Below are 20,352 nucleotides of genomic sequence, written 5' to 3' on the forward strand. Positions count from 1 at the left end.
AAGTCAGTACATACAGTACATCCACAAACCTCCATGAATCAGTTGGTAGCCCCATCACAGACACTGAGTGAGACACTTGATGGACACAGAGGTGCAGGGATTGAATATCCAGGGCCAGTGTTTTGGAGTCAAAGAGGAGGCAACAGAAAAATGTTTGCCACGATGGCCTTATTCAAGTAATCTGGCATATGCAAACATAAAAAGATCAAACATTATCCTTTTAAAATTTATAGTTCACAAGGTTGATAATGATCCTCAGAACAGTCCCTTTTAATAATTCATCAGTAATGTGTGTGCACATTAGATTAGGCTCAAAGACAATGCTCAAATGTCTGTCAATCATTTACCTTTCTTGTTAATTAGGGTTAGGGCTGAGCCAATTCAGCTCCACGTTTCCCTGTAAACTGAAAACCTGAATCTAACCAGATTCAGCGTAATAGTCCTTTAGATTAATGTAGCTTAACATGAGAGTAACTTCTGGAAGTCTTCCAGAAAACTTTTGCATTTTTAAGAATTTCTGCAAATAACTTATCCTAATTAAAGAGTCAATGGAAGAAATAATTCTTGCAATGCTTGGGACAGACGTCATTTTGACTGATGACAGTACTTGATCGATACCATGTTTATTTAGTAATTGCAAATGAAAAACCCAATAGTGAAATTGATATTTATACTACAAAATTCAGTAAGTATGCATTATTGTACTTTAGTAATGATTGTGCATAAACTACAAAAAATAGGCTTTATTTATCTATTTTTTTAAAGTTTCTAAATTATTTTACATGAACTAATATTAGCTTGTTAGTGCAAAATGTCCATAATCATTTTCTTGTCTCGTTACCTGTTGCTTTCTCTTTAAGCTTTCCATACTGTTAAAACATGTGCAGGATGTGAAGTAGATGACAGGACGGAAGGAAGGCAAAGGAGGCCAAACAAACACCAGCAAGAAGAAAAACAAAATAGTGCCCGCTGTAGCTTAATTTGTTCCTTGTTTGTAACTAGGATCAACTTTCTACAAAGACACTCACTACCCTGCATGACACATTCACACTCATGCATACACCCAGAAAAATCCCCTCCAAAACAAAACACAAATTTAAATAGCAACCTTTAGATCCCACAAGAGAAATCAACCCATGCAAAGACAATAAACATGGAATTTAATGATGAGTAAGCAACTTGAGCCCTCTTGAGTTGAGGCGCTCCAGTTTACTAAAACTGCAATGACCAAGGAGAGACCAGTGTGTCATGATAGTTATTGCTATTGCTGGATAACACCATTTATCCACTGAAGATGACACAACGGATGACAAGGCAAGACCTGATGCAGAATGACAGCACAGGTCACCAACAGAAGAATAAAAAAAGACACAGGCCTACACTTGTTTATGACTGTTCCAGTTGTCTGCTCTATATTTTTTATTTTGCAGGGTGACACATTTTACCAGCACCCCTCTCAGCTTTTGCTCTCTCTGTATTTCTATTTATATGCATTACTCTATACTTATTCAGACACAATCTTCAATTACGGCAATTTCGAGCACCCCGAACAGCCAAATGAAACTGGGGAGGATCTGCTGAAAGAGGCATGAAAAATACAGCTGAAAAACTTGGTGACCTAGCAATGTTACAAAGACACACACCACTAAGCCCTGCCACAACCACACACACACACACACACATATATATATATATATATATATATATGCAAACACACATTCACAAAGCAGCAGAAAAGCTAATGAACTTGTCAACATCTTTACGGGGGCAAAAATCGTATCTGTTAGGTCAGATTTATAGCAGAGATAACACAAAACTCTTAGCACAATCCCAACCTTGCAGCTGGGATTTGTAGATTTGCAAATCGATTTCAATAAGAAAGGGAAACACTGCATGACACAAATGGAGAAAAGGAGATACAATGACAAAAAAAGAAGAAATTAAAGGATCAAACAAGCAACACAGCACTGAGCATACAGCTTGGCTTGATCTGGAAAAAAATAAACATCCACTCAGAAAATGTACTGAATCATTTTAAAAATCTTGTTTTTTTTTAATATATATATATATATATATGTATATACACATATATATGTACTTCAGTACAATTATTCAACTCTCCGATATACTTTATATATACACTACTGGGATATCCTAAATAGAAATAAATCCTAAATTGCAGAGATAAATGACACTATTCTCTGTAGTTTAGAACAATTTAGACAGAAAGAGAGGACTGACTGACAAGATCTATAATTTTGCTACTGGAGGCCTCAGAGCAATTAACATGGGGACACTAGATCAAAAAAAGAAACCAAAAGTACAGATGAGTGTGAGAGGAGGGAAGGACGGAGAACATCAGCTGAAAACTGGAAGTTTACTGGGTCCAGGTCCCTGAAACCAAATTGGACTGCAAGAGGTGGGCTTTGGACCGGCCGGTCGGATGTTGCGTCAGTTGAGACAAAAGGAGGATGTGAATCCGCTGGTGTCTGGATATTCTGATCTAAAAGAGAAGACAGAAAGACAGTCATCACTTACATTGTCTGCTTTTTTTAATTGCCTAAAAAACAATTAATTTCCTTGATTTGCAGAGGTGGGACCAAGTCATTGTTTTGCAAGTCTCAAGTAAGTCTCAAGTCTTTATCCTCAAGTCACAAGTCAAGTCTCAAGTAATGTCAGGCAAGTCAGAGTCAAGTCTCAAGTCACTGGTGTAAAAGTCCGAGTAAAGTCACAAGTCTGAAACTTTGAATTTCAAGTCCTTTTGAGTCTTTAAAAAAAAAAAGAAGTTGTTCCATCTCTGTCTGTGATTCTGTGATTCTCTTCTTGCATGTTTTGCATATTGCATTTCGGTTTTGTGTTGACTACTTCATAATTTATGTACCTGAAAAAAAATAACTCCTTGCAGCATTTTTGAGCGTTTTTTTTTCCTTCTTAAAAAAAATCTGGTTAATTTGATTGGCTGTGCTACAGCTCATGCACACATACGTATGGAGTGTGGTTTGAATAAATGAATGAATGAACTGAATTAATGGCGCACACTTTCTACATAATATGCGTGTTAAATTTTAGATTTGGGGTGAAATATCAAGCCTTTTCAAGTAAACCGGTTCAAGTCCAATTCAAGTCCCAGGTCACTGGTGTAAAAGTCCAAGTCAAGTCACAAGTCTTAGAACATTTTTTCAAGTCAAGTCTAAAGTCATAAAAGTAATGACTCGAGTCTGACTCAAGTCCAAGTCATGTGACTGGAGTCCACACCTCTGCTTTATTGTTTATTGCATGCTAAAATAAATTGCATGCAGTTAGTGGCATGCTAAAAGCATACTATTTAGTTAGCATGTAACTAAATATATATGTAAATTTAGTTGGATGCTTTTCTCAAATGTACTCAGAATTCAAGCGTGCCTGCTCTTGTGAACCTCATTTCCAGCAACAACATGCATGTGAACTAGCCGATAATCAGAGTGAAGAATTTAGCAACAAAAAAGCCTGTTAAATGTGTTAATTGGCGACTTATTAAGGTCACATTCTGCTGTTTTAGATTCAATAATCCAACATTTGTGATCCCTAATAACCATATAACTTCATTCACTGGCTGCAATTTCTTGTTACTTATACACTGTAACTGATATCTGAGATCATTTAAAGGGCTCTTGGACACTAAGGTTTAGCTTAAAACAAGACAAAGGTTTTGCTAATTGATTAATTTCTTAACTACGGAAGAAAAAAAACACTGAGGTTTCTGGTCAAACAACGCAAACAATTTGAACACATCACCTTGGATTTGGGAAATTACAATGAGCAGCTAGACTGGGGAAAAAAATTCAGTATTCCAATTAACATGTCATGGCACTAATTTACAATCACACAAAGGACAAAAATAACTTCACCTGATGAGCAGCAGCATTCACGGTCCAATACAGCCTCAGTCCTCTAGAGCGACCATCCCTTTCACAGGGTCCTTCACTCTCATCTGACAAAAGAGAAAAATCACACAATAAATTTTTAATTGTTTGCTTTAGTGTCTAGTAATCACAACATTTCAAGGCAACGAAATATGTGTGTGAAATACGCAGAAGTTGAGCTGCTGCATATGAAAGAACTGCATCTTCCAAGCAGACAGAAGTAGTATAATAAAGTATGTCTGTCTGCTCCACAGCTGTCTGTGTGTGTGTCTGCAAAGGACTACAATCATAGCCTTACTTATAACAAGGTGTTTACATGGTGTTGGCTTCATCAAACTGTGGCATGGCCTTGACCTGGTCTGTACTAAGTGTTAAATAGCAGGGAATAAGCACTTTTAAGACTGAGGTCATGGTTTTCAGCCTGAAAAGATTGGGTTTCCTGTTCTAGATTGGGATTAAGGTGTCATCTTAAGTGGAGGGGTTCAAGTACCTCTTGGGCTTGTTCATGAGTGAGACAGAATGACAGGCAAATCTGGTACAGCACCAGTACAACAGCTGAGTGCTGTACAGGTCTGTTGTTTTGATGACGGATGCAAAGCTACATATCTACTGGTTGATCCTGGTCAAAAGAATAATACACAAGCAGCATAAACTAGCTTGCTTTAAGGGGTGTCTGTGATCATCCTATGAGAGGGACTAAGAGAGACTACATGTAGAGGAACTCTACATCGAAAAGAGACAGTCAAGGTCTTTTCCCAATTAGAAGAAAACTGTGCAGCAGACCCAGAACACGCCAGATCGACCATGTCTCATGGCTGCCCTAAGAACGCTTCTGTGTCCCCACAGAAGAATTGCAGGAGGTGATAGGGGAAAACGAACTGTTGGTATGTGGTAGAAAACATTAAAAGATACACTGTATCAAGTTCAATTTAATCTTGCCTGGCTTACCTCATCCAGCTCCCTACGTGTCTGCTCCTCCATGCGACGTATGTCTTCCATGTTCAGTTCAATCCATTTGTCAATCCAGCAGAACAGCTGGCGGTGAAAATTAGTGAACAAACGCTTCTCTTGCTGTGAGACAACAGAAACAATAAAGAGAAAAGTTATGGATTAGTTAAAGGAGCTGGATTTCTTAACGTAAGAGATGTGTAATTTCATCCTGTTTCCAATCTTTTACCCCGTTTATCGCGGAGAGCCTGGCAGCTTACATGTGGAACATGATAGTTAGTCCCAAAAGGTTGATTCTGTTCATCTGGATGTAGAGTTTTCATTGGGAGAAACATTTCATCACTCATTCAAGTGACTTCTTCAGTCTGAGCTGACTGCAGGTTTCCCTGATCTTATAAACAGTACATTTGCATAACGACTGAAACCAGCACCACTGAAGGAACAATGGGCTGTGAGGTCAGTTTCTTGATCATTAATAAGCAAATTGTAATGACCATTGATCAACAACCACTGATCAACCTTCTGACTGAGAACCTTCACAGACAACCACTGATCAAATTCCACTGATCAATGACCATGGATCAATGGCCATAAGTACAATTCACGGAGTACCATTCCTCCCACTAAAAATGCTTCATCAAGGTGAACAGAATCAGTCTTTTGGTATTTATTTACCTGGATGAATGAGCATGCGTCAAGACATGATAGTGAGTGGTGCCTTTTTCCATTACTACCTCAAGCGGTCAGGATTTACTGTATGTGTGCAAAGGATAACACACCGTGGTGCAACAGCCATTAACAGATATTGTCAAGGAAGGAAAAAAAGGATATGTCCCGCAGGATAAACAATGTAAATGACTTTTTTTATCAATAAACCCTCCTCAGTAGCAGGCCATCACCTGTAGCTTCCTGGTTGTGTCAAAATGATAATAAGGTAAAAAGCAAATAAAACAAAAAACCTCTCAACAAACCTTTTGAATGAAATTCTCCACTTTATTTTGCAGGCCCCACCACTTGAATTTGACAGTGACCAGCTTGTAGGCACACATGTGTGGGCAGTCTTTCTTGTTAGGCAGTTCCTTCTGCAAGTACATAAACACATTCTTTTTTTACGTTACCAAATGTTCCTCAGGCATAACACATCTGTATGTCTGGACCTTTGCCTCTATTCAACTAATATTTAATCAATAAAGATACACTGAGGGCTATAAATAATGTTTTAGAAATCCAGAGGTCATCACTTCTCCTGATTTTCTCCAACACCTTTTGACAATAATAAAAAGGCTCTAAAACTAAAAGTATTGATTAAAAAATCCACTATAATATATACTAACTGTAAATAAGGGCTGGCTTCTAAAACCATTCAACTAAATAAAACCACTCAGGAAAAACTGATAAAAGACAGGACCCTAATGTCCTTAGAAGCAGCTGTGGCTACATTATATTGCTGCATATGACCAAATTTTGTTCTGCACAGATCAGGCATCACTGGCTAAACATCATAGTTACTAAGCAACAAGTATCAGTGCAAATATATTTTGTATTTTGCACATCAGTGATTAACATTAAAGTGGTTGAAAAATGTGCCTCTGCCTACTGAGATGTTTACAACAAAAAAGCTGCACCTTCCAGTCTGGTCCTAGAGGTCCTCGTCCTGTCTTCACTGACTTGAACTTGCAAGGATCTTCTTCAGGCTTGTAATCCTGAAGAAAAATGGCAAAAGCCCCCCAACAATAAACAACATGTATAAGGTGACACGTAAGTATGAAAGCTAGATGCTGTGATGGTCTCATTGATTTTAAGGTGATGTTTTCACCTTTGGTTCCACTTGGCTTCTGTCTGCAATATCAATATAGACTACATCCACTTTCTTCCAGGTTTCGGCATCCAAACCGTGTACCTGAAACAGAGACAGAGAGAACAAAACTAGATACTGTGTCTGAAGGCAATAAAATAGCTTTTTAATAACATAACATTTACATTTATGCATGTATAGTAGCACTGTCCCAGTAAATATGAGCACCTACAAAAGGGGGATGCAATTTGGATTTCAAATAAGAATTATGAAGCAGATTTTGATTAGGAAACCACTAAACAACAGAAAACACAACCACAAGGAGAGGAAAATAGACTATAAACCTCACCATCGATAAATTAAACATTTTGTAAAAAAAAACCCAACCACATTTGTGCCATCTGCATTGTTTCCACTCAAAATATGGACATTCAACTTGCTGCATGTAGCACCAAAGGTCATTATTGCCATTAATAATTACATTTTCAAGGTGTCCCATGTCAGGTTTGTGCCATGTCTCAATCTTGATCAAGAAGTTATCTTTCATATACTCATTCTGCAGAGAAAACACAAGTAAAATTGAGTGAAACAGGAAGAGTAAGCAAAGGATCTTAAAATATCACCTAACTCCTGTTCTCATACACACACACACCAGCGCATACAGCTGTGTATCCAGGACTTAAGAGGACATTACATTAACTTACTGTAACCCTAATCACCTTAATCATAATTAAACATTTCTAAACTTAACCTTAACAAAAATGTCCTCATCAAAGTTTTTAATGATTTCTGTAATAGGGAGCCCCCCGCCCCAATAGAAGAACACATCTCCATATTGTGTGAACAGATTTAGGTCCCCATAGCTTGAGTAATACATGAAGCACACACAAAGTAATGGTGTCTGACTACGCCTGCTGCTTCACCACTGAAATAGATCACATGTCTTTCTCAACTTTCAGGTTAACTCGCTCTCTCTCTCTCAGCATCAAGGTTTGAGGTGTCTTTTGTGTCAACGCACACGATTTCCAAAGTAAACACGCATACTTACAGTGATGACTGCAGAGCCCGATGGCAGACAGCGCAGGAGCAGACAGAGAGAAACACAAGAATAGTTGAGTTGAGGAACATTTGAAAACACTACGAAACACTACCAATACGCATTAACAGTATTGGACAATGTACAGATGTCACGAGGAATTGTTAAACACCAGTTGTCAGTGTGTGTGTGTGTAGGTACAGGTTGTGCCTTTGCCTGTTCTGTGTGTTTGTGTGACAGATGGCTGTCTGGCAACTGGCAGGCTGTGTGTGATCTCAGCCTGAAAGGCTCGAGTGATTGCACGGCTCTTCTCTCTGGGCATACAGTAAATTATTCAGCTACTCTTTCAAGGTGACAAAGACCCAGAGACACACAGTTAGCAAGAGTGTGCGCCATTATTTAAATCAGTTATCTTAAACCCCTATTAAACAAAAAAAAAGGTATATTTCTTTCACAAATAAAATCCACTGAGCGAGGCATCCCTGAGCTACAAAAACACGTGATTCTGATAAATGTCACAAATCAAATCTGTATTTTATGTGATGAATATTACCAAAAGCACAGAGATTAAGCATTTTGTGTGCTGGTATAAAGTGTCTCTGCGTGTATGTGTGTCGTACCTGTGCGACAGTATGGGTACGCGTTCCAGGCTTTCTCGTGGATATTGAGAGCTGAAGCTGGAGCCAACATTCTGACGAATGATGGCACTTTACTGCAGGGCAGAGGAGTGAAGAGAAAACAAGCCTAGTTAATTTTAAAGCATTTTTATTTCAGTTATTTAACTTCATTATAAGTTCTCATATTGGAGGTCTTAAGCATCACAGCAAAACCTTCCTTTACCTGACCAAGTCCTTTATATTAAGCTTTAGATTTAGCTTTGCAATATAAACATGAATAGCTATAATACATATGAATGCCCACTATAAAGATCTAAAGCAACAAAAGCACTAAAACCTTGATAGGCAGAAACTACATGTGGTTGCTTCTGGTAGCTTACTTACATGCATCAGTGTGCTATCAGCATATTTAGATCTTTGTAGGTTAACAAACAGTCCAGAACCCCAACCTTACTATCAGGTTTTCCTAAAAGCTTCTTGGAAAGCCTTCAGCTGATCCAAAACACTGCAGTGACAGTGCTAACATGGACTGGAATGAGAGATCAAATTTCTCCTTCTAAACAAACTAAGTTCCGAATGATCATGCCAAATGTTAAAGACCTCATAGTAAAACATTATCCCAGTAAAGCATCCCACTGTCAGAGTGCAGGCTTACTATGGTAGAATAAGAAGCAGAGCCTTCAGCTATCAGGCTTCTCTCCTGTGAAACCAGCTCCCACTTGGGATTCACGAGAAATATTCTCTGGGGTGGGAAGTGCTAAGTGTTGCTATAATTGACTGATTATGTCTCCACTGCCCAAGTGTTTATTTGCCAGTTTGCATGCTATGCTGTGTTACTATTTTATGCACTCTCTTTCCTCTCCAATCGATCCCTAAGTCTGGTTCTGCCAGACAGCTCTTCCTTCTAAAAGGGAATTTTTCCTCTCCACTGTCACCAAGAGTTTGCTCATAGGGTATCATCAGATTATTAGGGCTCTTGATGGTGTCCTTGTTGTTAACTGCTGCTTTATATAATGAAGCTGAAGTAAATATAATTAAGACTTTGAAGTAACGGGATAATAGACGTACAAATATATGAAATAGAAAAATGAATGAATCGAATGCAAGATTCTTCTTCTGCATCGTCTGACACTGCAAACCTGTTGTACAAATACTTACCTCTGCAAATGGTATATTTTGTGTGTGTACTGTCCCTTCTCTCCATCTTTCTCATAGGGTTCATTTTTTAGCACCTCCACTCCTTCTCCTCCACCCGTCTCATTCTTACTGGCCTCAGCCACAGAGTACAGCTGGCCAACCTGGTACTGGAAAAAACAAAAATATATAAAAATAGTTGGATTGATGTAAAAACATGGCTTAAAGGGACAAATAAAAAGCTACTTCCTCTCAAGTCTACCTTAAAAGAACACATGCTGAAGTTACAATGTATTATTACCCAGATGAGAGCGCTTTCGCAGTGAAACACAGGTATATTTTTTCATGTGCATTTCATCTTTTTCTTTGGCTCTTTTCCTTGATTGCTCCATATTCCTCTCCTTCTTCCTGAATTCTCATAATCTCCCATATACTTATGCTTGCTCTCCACATTTTATTTTCATCCTGTCTACTTTTATGTCGCACCCGACTGTTTTTCTCTTTCACGACTTCTCAGTCTCACGCCTCTGTCTTCATCTCACCCCCCTCTCCCTGATCCCAAGTATGCATGTGATTGTTTAAGCACAGGACAATGGCTCTTTCATTTTTTAATCACCTCTAATCCACATATAACCTCTGCACAAAGCTGGACCAGAACGCAGACACGCTTACAACATCGCAACGATGGGACAAGTTGATTTATTATGTATTCTGACCTTTTAACAGGAGACATATAAAAGTTATTCTTTGTATTAAGACGTTGCCAGGTATGACTTCCTGCACTTCTGTGTCATTCACTAAATTCAAATGATGAAAACGCTGATTATGTGTTTACACACAATGCAAGTTTCTCTTGCGGTCAGCAAAACCTGGCAAGCAGGAAACAAAGAGGATTTGACAATCTGCGGTAATCTCAACAAAAACTCATGCTTAGGCTGAAGAAATATGCTGCGCCTGCCACGGCACGTTTGTATACATATACATACATTTATAGGGCACAGAAATAACTAAGCTTGACAGAACATCTCACGATGGAGTCAAGTGGTAATCTAATGCTCTCCTGTCACTCCATGAACCTTAAGTGAGCATGGTAGACAAGATCTCACTTCACTTTCAGGCAGTGAATGTTGGTGTACAGTAAATCAACAGCAAAATTCCTGCCTCTGCCTGGCTCTAAAGCTAGTAAATAGTAAATTTAGTAAATTGACTTTTTAACATTAAAACATTGCACTTTATATTACATTTTTATGTAGTCAACAACTTTCAGTTTTCTCCCTTATCAAATGATTTGTCTGTCTTCGGTACATTTTGTAGCTCAAAGATGAGCCTTCTCTGAAATTTGGTGTTGGTAGTCCAGTGAGAGGCCTTAGGCAAGTCATGACTTAGGTAGTAATTTTAGATACCTCGTATAATTAGAGCAGGAGCTATGAAATGAATGGGGATGGTGAATGGAAGCCAAATGTTTAAAGATAAGTTTGGTTCATCTCGCAGCACTAGTTCTGCTGAGTGTAACAAGACCAGCATGTGGGGGTGGATTCATCTTTAGGTACCCACAGATCACTCTGTTCAGTGCAAAAACATAGTGATGAGTTGTGACTGCCAGATGTTTTAGATTTCAGAAAGTTGGTTTTGTTCATCTGGAAAAAAAGGATTACTCTGCAACAGCAGCCGCAATAAAAAAAAAGATGAAATGAGCCACAGAGGTTTAATTGACCTTCTTGAAATATGCAAACTATTACATTTTCTAAATAAGCAGTGAGTGTGACCATGATTGCTTCTTAGAGTTTATTCAATGACTAGACACATCTGCTGAGAAGAAAACAAACAAACCAAAATAACTGGAAAGCCAAATGGACACTGGAGACGGTTCCCTCTGAACAGGCATGGATACTGTAGCTACCCACTGAAAAAACGGGATGCAGGAACAGCAAAGCCTCCTGGGTAACAGCGTTGGACAATTATAACTCGACCTTGCCTTGTGGGATCAGTCTTTGTCCAGTTACGCCAGAACTTTCTACTTTTCATGCAAATAAAGTACTGATAAGCTTTATCTTAAACGGTGGCCCTTGGCAAGAAGTTAGCAGACAGGAAATTCAATTTCAGCAAAACTCTTCAGGGAGGTTTTACCACCACCAGGCTCTGACAGTCAGTAGTCTCACTGAAAAAAAAAACCACTGTTTCACTCAGTGAAATGGCAAATAACTGAAGACTGCTGTTTCAGAGAGTCTGAATTTAGAGAAGGAAACAGACATGCTCGAGGGATGTGATTCAGTTGGTTAACTGTCTTTAGGATTAGGTTTGTCACATTTAACTCAAATATTTCCTTTTCAGTACTTTTTCAGCATCTGCTTGTGACACAGTGTCCACTTCTTGTGCTTTAGAGGAAATCTGCCTGATTATTAAGAGATATAATTGGAGATAATAAGATAATGTCTACAAACAGACACAGTTAAGAGAAGAAACATTTAAATCTGAAAACGCCTTCGGAGGAAATCAGCATTACTTATTTCTCATTCCACTGCTTCGTGGTTTTGATTTTAAACGAAAATATGAAACAGTATGATTTGGTCAAGTCTCCGATTTGAATTCTTGAATTCCTGTGACTGATCTGGCGTTTATGTGGCACACTGCAGCGTCTGAGCACGCACTGGTGCTTCACACCGATGCTTTAAGCTACAGTAAGATTAAGTGATTTAAATGTATTTAAATATTTTGTAATAAATGCGCAGTATTAGTCATAGGTCTCTAGCAAAAGTAGATTAGACTGCTTTAATTTTCCAAAAATATAAAGGCAGAGGAAAAAGGAGGTGGGGGGTAAGCATGATGTCATGGAAGCAGTTTCAGGTGACTCATTTACAATGCAGGCCTGAATAGACAGGCAGACTGCAATGGAAGTGATGACAAGACACGACAGATGGACACAGACACAGAGTGTAAGGACAGTGAAATACTGTGTGGATTCAATGGTCTATCTAAGATAAGAGATTCTCTTAAGCTGGATTTTCCTATGCAGGCTGGATGTGTGTGGATATATGAAAAATGTGTTAGAACATGTGGGCATCAAAAATGTAAACACACAAAACAATCCAAAGAAGAGGAGCTTTACTGACACAGCTTCTGAGGAAACAGAGCTAAAAAAAAAAAAAAAAAATCAGATAACATGGGCTGAGCCTTGAGCAAATCTCGCTAACACACAGAGACACTTACACACATTGAAATATACTGAGATAGCACTTACCTCTTCCACGGAAATAGGAAGAATCACTCGACTGGAAAAGAGGGAAGAATACGTGAAATTACTCAAAATGTTACACTAAAACTCCTGAACTCGTGCTTGTAATGTATACTGAACAATGGGCAGACATGCAGCACAGTTCCATTCACACCAAATATGATGAACAAAAAAAGACATGAAAATCCAGATGATTCTGTTTAAACTGTTTAAGATGCTTCTTTTAATGCGCTAAAAACTCAAAATGTTTTTGGTTGTGATGTAACAGTTGAAGCTTAAGTCTCCAACATGCCCCTGACAGACTCAGGGGCATGTTGGAGACTTGGGCTCATTCTTTTAAAAGTGAGTTCTTCCTCCCCACTGTCACCACAGGTTTCCTCATAGGGTTTTCTCATAGGAAATGGACAATTTTGCTATTGTGAAGTCAGATCTTTTGCTGTTTTCATGCTACATTGGAACAATTCAAGTTTCTCAGAATCTCTGTTGAGTTTTTTTTAACTGCCCTTGTAAAGCACACTGAACTTGTCTGAGTACAAATCCCCAGAAAGGTGTTTTCTTGTGCCTTTGGCGGGAAATGAACTTCCTCTGTGAAAATGTCAAGCTGACAACATGAGAAGCCATGTTTAACTATTCAACTTAATATTTATTGGAATACCAATTTTTCTCATATACACACCCTTTTTGCTGTGCCGTGTGAGCAAAGGATAATAGTCTTTATCTGGATGTGCAGTACTGAACTATACAAAGTATGTGACAGCAGCTAAACTTCAATTCATCGTATAACACAAGTTGTTCAGAAGTTATTCTTTAAGATGAAGTAAATGACAAATCTAACAAATCTATCCTTGTGTGGATGGATATGAGACATTTGGAAAAAAATAAAATATTAAAAGTCCCATTTAGTATAAATTTCATGTATTTAAATGTGACCCTCGTATCACTGAACCATTAAAAAAAAGAAGGCATGATCTTTTTGCTGTTGCTTAGTTACAAATAAATCCCCGAATGTTTATATGGGCTATGTGAACGAAAACAGTCAAATTCACTTGAATTCACATAAACAGACATCAGATTTCTCTCATACAAGCAGCATTTGTTGGTTCATCTGCTGTTTTTGTTTTGCCTTTTCCAATAACTGCTGTGTCTAATTTTTTTCTGTTGTATCACTGTGTTTTAAAACAAGCACTGGGGAAATGCAGAAGCCCAACACACGGCCACATACACACATCACCAACAAACTTGTCCTGCAAAATCTGCATTTCACTCATATTGATAAAATGACACATTAAAAAATAATGATAAGACATCCAACTAGGAGTGCTGAGATAGCATGTTGCATTATACAAGCTACAAGCTACAATAATATTTGTATATTATATATTATATTATACTGAAAAATCTACTATTTTTATTATAGTAATCTATTAATGAGTTCATAGTTTTATGCTAATTTATTAATCAACATGTAACTTTGCACTGTTGTTTTGATTAAATAACCCCATTCTTGGATTTTATATTGATTTTTTTTAAAAAGATCGCGTACAATGAAGAATAATGAATAAAGTCACAATTAGAGAACTCTGGCACATCGATGTGTATGGAGAAATAAAACTTTACAGTCCATCAACGCTAACAGTTACACAGATGCCCACGCACATTCAGAATTCAACATCTTAGCAAAAACTCATTCTGCACAAACATGCAAGCACACACACACACAACATCTGGGCTCTGTTACATTGCACACAATAAAGCAGCAGCTTAAACATGCTGCACCGCCTCCTGCATCCCAGACCACAGAATGCACATGTACAGTATGCAGCTTTGTTGATTGTTCTGCGAGTGTGTGAGGTATGCCCAAATTCACTTAATCCTACATCCCATTCGCCACTGAGTGTAATCTGGCTCTGAGTCCCAGCCAAACACTGACCGGTAGACCAGATGCTGCAAAGAAGGCAGGGACTGGCCCTAATGTCAAATGACAACATTTGAGATTTGAATTTACCAATATAAGTTCTGTTTTTGTTTACAAGGGTTGCAGTTACATTGTTTTGTTTTTTTCTGATGCATTAAAATTATTACTGCTCATCTCTTTTTAAATGGTGAAAGAAATATCTGCGTGCCTAAGGCAAATATTAAAATTTAACTGTCGGTGTAAAAAACAGAAAATGTAGTAGTCATAATGCTTCTTCTACACTCACTGACCATTTTGTTAGATACACCTTTTCAGCTGTTTGTTAATGCAAATATCTCATCACCCAGGCACAGGGCGATTATCGATGCATTTAAGCATGTGGACGCATTTAAGGCGATCTGTTGAAGATCAAATTAAAAGGTAAAGAAGTAAGTTAGAATGTGGCGTTGTTGTTAGTGTCAGAGGGGCTGGTCCGAGTACTTCAGAAAGTACTATATAATGGGAATTTGCCCTACTACCATCTCCTGGGGTTTACAGAGAGTAGTCCAAAAAAAGAGAAAATGCAGTGAGCAGCAGTTCTCTGTGTGTGTGTGTGTGTGGGGGGGGGGGGGGGGGGGGGTAGTAATGCCAGAGGTCAAAGGAATATGGCCAGACTGCTTTGAGCTGATGGGAAGGCAACACTGACTCAAATAACCATTTGTTACCATGTCTAATACTAAAGGGCTACAGCCGCTCAAATTAAGAAAAATTCACACAGGCTAATCAAAATTGGACAATATAAGCTTGTAAAAATGTTGCCTGGTCTAATGAATCTCAATTTCTGCTGCAACATTTGGATGGGATGGTCAGAATTTGGCGTAAACAAAATAATAGCATGGATCCATCCATCTAATGCTTCAAACGAGTGGTGTAATGTTGTGAGGGATGTTTCATTAGCACATTTGAATACAATCTGAACATTATTCAAACACCACAGCCAACCTGACCATCTGACGAATCTCCAGCAACTCTATGATGCTATTACAGGCTGGACTCACCAGACACCCCATAGTACAATATTGTCATAATACTTCACTTGCAACAAGATATAACTGTGATTTTTAACATTTTGTCATACGCTGAGTATCCCAATAACATATGCCATGATTTGTCACCTTTTTAAATGCAAATTATGTCCTCAAAGTTAAACCTTGTCAACATTTGTTTTATCCAGTAAGATAAGCTTATCTCTCTTCAGTTATGTTTTTCTGCAAAATGAGACTGTCAAGCACATCAACGCTGTCACTAAAACCGACCATAAGATGGAGTCAGTCTGCTACCAGTCAAAGATTGAATGGAGACAAGTTGGCAACTAAATTCAATTTGATTCTGACAATACAGCAATTAGGTGTGATCAATAATAGAAGGTCACATATCTGTTGATATCTATAATTGATACTCTAATGTATCAATTTTCCCTAGATGCTAGCTTGCCCATTTGGACCAAATATCTGAGAAAATTTTCTAGCACCTTGATCTAACAGCAAAAAGGGAGTCCAGCCTGGTACTAGCAATGTGTACCTAACAAAATGGCCGGTGATTGTATATTTCTCTTACTCTCTGCAAGTCTCCTTGGTCTAATGGTCTTGACAGGAAGATCAGGTGTCACTTTGTTGCTTTAGAAAACAAACACCCATCCTGCATTGCTCGTCTTTTCTTCTTTTCCTCTTTATCTATTTTCCCTCCGTCTTCCTCTTTTTCCTGCTTCTATTCCTTTGATCAAATCAGGTTTTTATTAAAAAAAAAAAATCAGGTTTTTAAAATCTAAAGCAGGTGCTACATGCATGTACACCTGCCAAAGTGCTTAAGCTGAAGAAAAGTGGATCATGAGTGATGTAGGTCAGTGGTTCAGGTGAGGAGCACTACAGAAACTGGACATGGATCTGTTCTTTTTCTCCTGACCCTCATGATGGTATCTTGGCGTGCGTAACTCTGTGTGTGGATGTGCGTGTACAAGCATCTTTGAGTGTTGACAGTGCGTAAATACATTTAGAATTTAATCGTGACTGATTTAATTAATTTCCAGGCTGGCTGTTGAGGCCCAGAGTCTCCCTAATCACTTCAGATCTTTAGGATGCCATCACTCTGATCCTGTGCTTTTTGTGCTGGGCCATTTATTGATTAAATGTAGAGGATGTGATGGCAAATCAAGACAATAACCAGTGACAGAGAGACTCTGATCAGAATTTTTTTTTTTTAGATATTTCTGCCACACAGTTCAGGTTTGACCTTGCCACAAAATTGCAACAAACATGCTTATAATAAAAAATGTGAAAAAAGCCCAAATGTATTTGGATTATTTTTTTTTTATTTAAAAGGCGATGCATATCATTGAAACTACTAAAACACAGAACACCTAAAGGAAGCACACATCGTTCTTTTTTGTGTCTTTTTTTTAAACAGGTGAACATCAGCTTCCTGGAACAAAAAACCTAATATACACACTGCACACTGACACCAGCAAAGAAATAAAGGAACAACATTCTGTCTGTGTGACAATGATGATTAAAACGTGCAGGATTTTCTCCATTTGAAGGACAATATCAGCCCAGTTCATCTGCCATTCATCGGCCTTGCCCTTATTTTAACCACCAGCTAAGAGTGAGCAGGCCTCAGTCAGTTACACAGAGGCCCGCAAAAACGCATTCAAACAATTTGTCAATTTAATTTTTTTCCCCATTTCAAGCCACAAAACCACACTGTGTGCCATTGCATCCTTTCGGCCCAGCAGCCAAATCCTCTAACATCTAACTGGTGCATTAAAACCTCGCCATTTGCCCTTTTCTCCCCCAAGCTTTGCGCCCACCTCCTCTACCTGCCCACTCCCACCGCTCCTGCTCCTTAATCAACCATCCACCCTGGGTCATTCTCCATCTCACTGTCTCCATTCCTCTAGATGCAAATGCTGGAATGCTTCATCGGTCGTTTCACCTTCACCGCGCATCAATAACATGGCCACAGCGGCTAACAGGGATGGACGCTGGCACGACGCGGCTTACGCCAGCCATTTGTCCCTCAGCTCCTCTCGAGCATCCGTCATTTTAGCACTACAGCGGAGGGAATTACTCTGTTCGCCACCACAGTGAAAGCCTCCCGATTTCAGCTGATGGCTTGTGATGCAGGATGTGAAGGGCACAGCCACGCCGGCTGCTGATGCAACTACAGCTGCCGCTAAATTTCCCTCTCAGTTTATTCCGCGAATACTTCAGGGTGGCGAGAGTGTTGCATGCATGAAAAATGATCACGGACACCGAGCAGGTGCGGGGTTTCGACATCACCCTGGCCGCGCTATTGCAATTTCCCGGTCGGGCGACTGGCCACAATGTCAGCGGTGCGAAAGGAGACGGGGGAGACAGGCAAACGCGCACACGTTACCTTTTCGAACACTCTCTCACTTGCACACACACCTACTTACTATTCCTTTATAAGCATTTTTTGTGTGCAGTATATCCCGGGATAACAGCCCAATACAGGTCCAGAAAGCAGGTCGATTCTTCCCTCTGTTAGTCGCTTCTTTTTCCGCTTGCTTCTCTTCCACCTCCCGCTCCCTATGTCATTCTACCTCCACAGTCGCTTATTTTCTTCAAATTCACTTCCTGATCGGGGCCGCGGAGCGGCGTTGCTGTTACGCGCAGAGCACCGAGGCCTGTGCAGAGAACACAACACACAGAAAGCGATGGTTCGTCATGGGAGTGGTCTGCGGTGGTGCCACAGAGCCACAACTCCACAGAACACATCTCACAGACACCAACATATTATAGGGTAGTGTTTGAAACAAAAAAAACACAAAAGTAAGTCAACCCTCAGGAAACCAGCTGCACGGTCATTTAAGCGGTCTAAAAGCCATAAAACGTCGCTCATTAAACGTTTAGAGACTTTTTCAACAAATATTATTAACAAACATCACTCGGGACCCGTGCCAAGTTTATTCACACAAACCAGTAAAGCATCGCTGACCTCTGAGTAGGGTTTTGACTGGTGTCCCCAGAAGACAACATGCCCCACCCCTCACACCTGTCTTTATTCGGCTCTCCTCCCTGTCCTGTAAGTGCGCACTGCACAAACAGCGGAAATTCACCAGGTGCGAGTCGTTACGTATGTATGAGTAAAATAATATTCGACTTTATTGGGTGGAAATGTGTTTTGTGCTAGCAACCAAGGCAGCAGACCCCAAAGCAGTTAAAAAAAAACCCTCATGTTGGCATTCGGGCAAAATGAGGTTCCCTGAACCGTTTTTCTAAAGGGTGTGCAACACTCTGCGTCATCGCTGTCACGATGACGTAGAAGCGTAGTTATTCACCATCATCAGAGTATGACACGGAGATCACCGCTGGCACAGACGCACGGTGCGTCAGCTCTAAACCCTTTCCAACAGAGTCCTTGCATCTGATGTGATTATCCTCTTCCACACCCACTCGATGACAACTCACATGAATTACAGGCTGATCTGTAATTCACTCAAGGACCCCGGAGGCGTTCGGACCACACGTTTCAAGCAAGGCATTACAGATCCCTAATCCATGCAGTCCCTCATCCCGAAGACCGGGATGTGATTGCGAATGTGTGAGTCTAAAATTATGTAACGATGGAGTCTGTATTTATGGCGCATCTGTAACAGTCTGCCCGCATCCACTCATTCCTGTGTCATCTTGGGATTGCCTTTACCTCCTGTAATATCTATCTATCTATCTATCTATCTATCTATCTATCTATCTATCTATCTATCTATCTATCTATCTATCTATCTATCTATCTATCTATCTGTCTGTCTGTCCACCGCCTTTTTTACACCGAGTTCCCAGATATGAGTGACGTGCAGGTGAGAGGAGCTGAGGTGTCAAGTGACAACCATCTGCTAGAGTGTAGTATCAGGTGGCAGTGCTGCCAGGCCTGGTTAAGGGAAACATTTAGTGAGAGTATGCTAGGAACATCTGGTGAGAAAACTGCTCAGAACTCCTCTGTTTGGAAATGTTTGGCCACTTTTCTGCACAAAGGCTTATTTAAAACATTAAATTATGGTAAATGGCCTGTATTTATATATTTATCACTTTTACTAGTCCCTAAGGACCCCAAAGCACTTTACACATCCAGTCATCCACACACTGGTGATGGCAAGCTACATTGTAGCCACAGCCACCCTGGGGCACACTGACAGAGGTGAGGCTGCCAGACACTGGCGCCACCAGGCCCTCTGACCACCACCAGTAGGCAACAGGTGAAGTGTCTTGCCCAAGGACACAACGACTGAGACGGTCCAAGCCGGGTTCGAACCGGCAACCTTCCGATTACAAGGCAAACTCCCAACTCTTGAGCCACGATCACCCACAAATTATGTCACCTGCTTTGTGAAACTGTATCTATGTTTTGATTTGGTTTAAATATTTAAGATAGTCTATTTACTTTTAAATCTTAGGCTGTATATCCAAATTTAATACAACATAACTGTAATTAAGGGTTTACAAGAACTATGAGCCAAAATCTACCCAGCCTTCTTCCTCTGGTGCTGGCTCCAGTGCAGGAATATGCTCCTAATGCTGACCCCTGCTGTGGTTGCAGAACAATCAAAAGCCAATCTCCAACCAGTCTCAATAAATATTTTTTGGAATAGCAATTGATTGCAAGGCTGTACGTTTGATGAAAGGTGCTGATGAAAGTACTTCATCGGATGACTTTCATCTTGCATTTAAAGATTCCTCAAACCAATCAACCAAACAAATTGCCTCAGAAAAAAATC

The 20,352-nt window shown here is 39.6% G+C and overlaps 1 protein-coding gene across 1 annotated transcript; it reads right to left on the reverse strand.

Annotated features, from left to right (window-relative positions):
• Positions 1-2,047: 2,047 nt before the first annotated feature.
• On the reverse strand, positions 2,048-18,175 carry pitpnab (phosphatidylinositol transfer protein, alpha b). The gene is made up of 12 exons (XM_026182439.1): positions 18,034-18,175; positions 12,671-12,701; positions 9,457-9,602; positions 8,302-8,393; positions 7,694-7,701; positions 7,127-7,201; positions 6,667-6,750; positions 6,476-6,553; positions 5,822-5,932; positions 4,851-4,973; positions 3,888-3,970; positions 2,048-2,503 (listed from the first exon to the last, which is right to left on the reverse strand). Exons 1-11 carry the CDS (start codon positions 18,048-18,050, stop codon positions 3,923-3,925), a joined length of 813 nt encoding a protein of 270 aa, XP_026038224.1. The 5' UTR covers positions 18,051-18,175; the 3' UTR covers positions 2,048-2,503; positions 3,888-3,922.
• Between the last annotated feature and the right edge of the window lie 2,177 nt (positions 18,176-20,352).

The sequence above is a fragment of the Astatotilapia calliptera genome, chromosome 10 (genome assembly GCF_900246225.1).
Source record: "Astatotilapia calliptera chromosome 10, fAstCal1.2, whole genome shotgun sequence".
Classification (NCBI taxonomy): domain Eukaryota; kingdom Metazoa; phylum Chordata; class Actinopteri; order Cichliformes; family Cichlidae; genus Astatotilapia; species Astatotilapia calliptera.

Bases quoted from the DNA above. Each gene is read 5' to 3' on its own strand.
- pitpnab (XM_026182439.1), bottom strand. The intron at 6,751-7,126 runs GTAATTATTAAT...TCTCTGTTTCAG, and splicing joins ACATGGGACACCTTGAAAAT to GTACACGGTTTGGATGCCGA. The intron at 3,971-4,850 runs GTAAGCCAGGCA...CTCTTTTGTCAG, and splicing joins CACGTAGGGAGCTGGATGAG to ATGAGAGTGAAGGACCCTGT.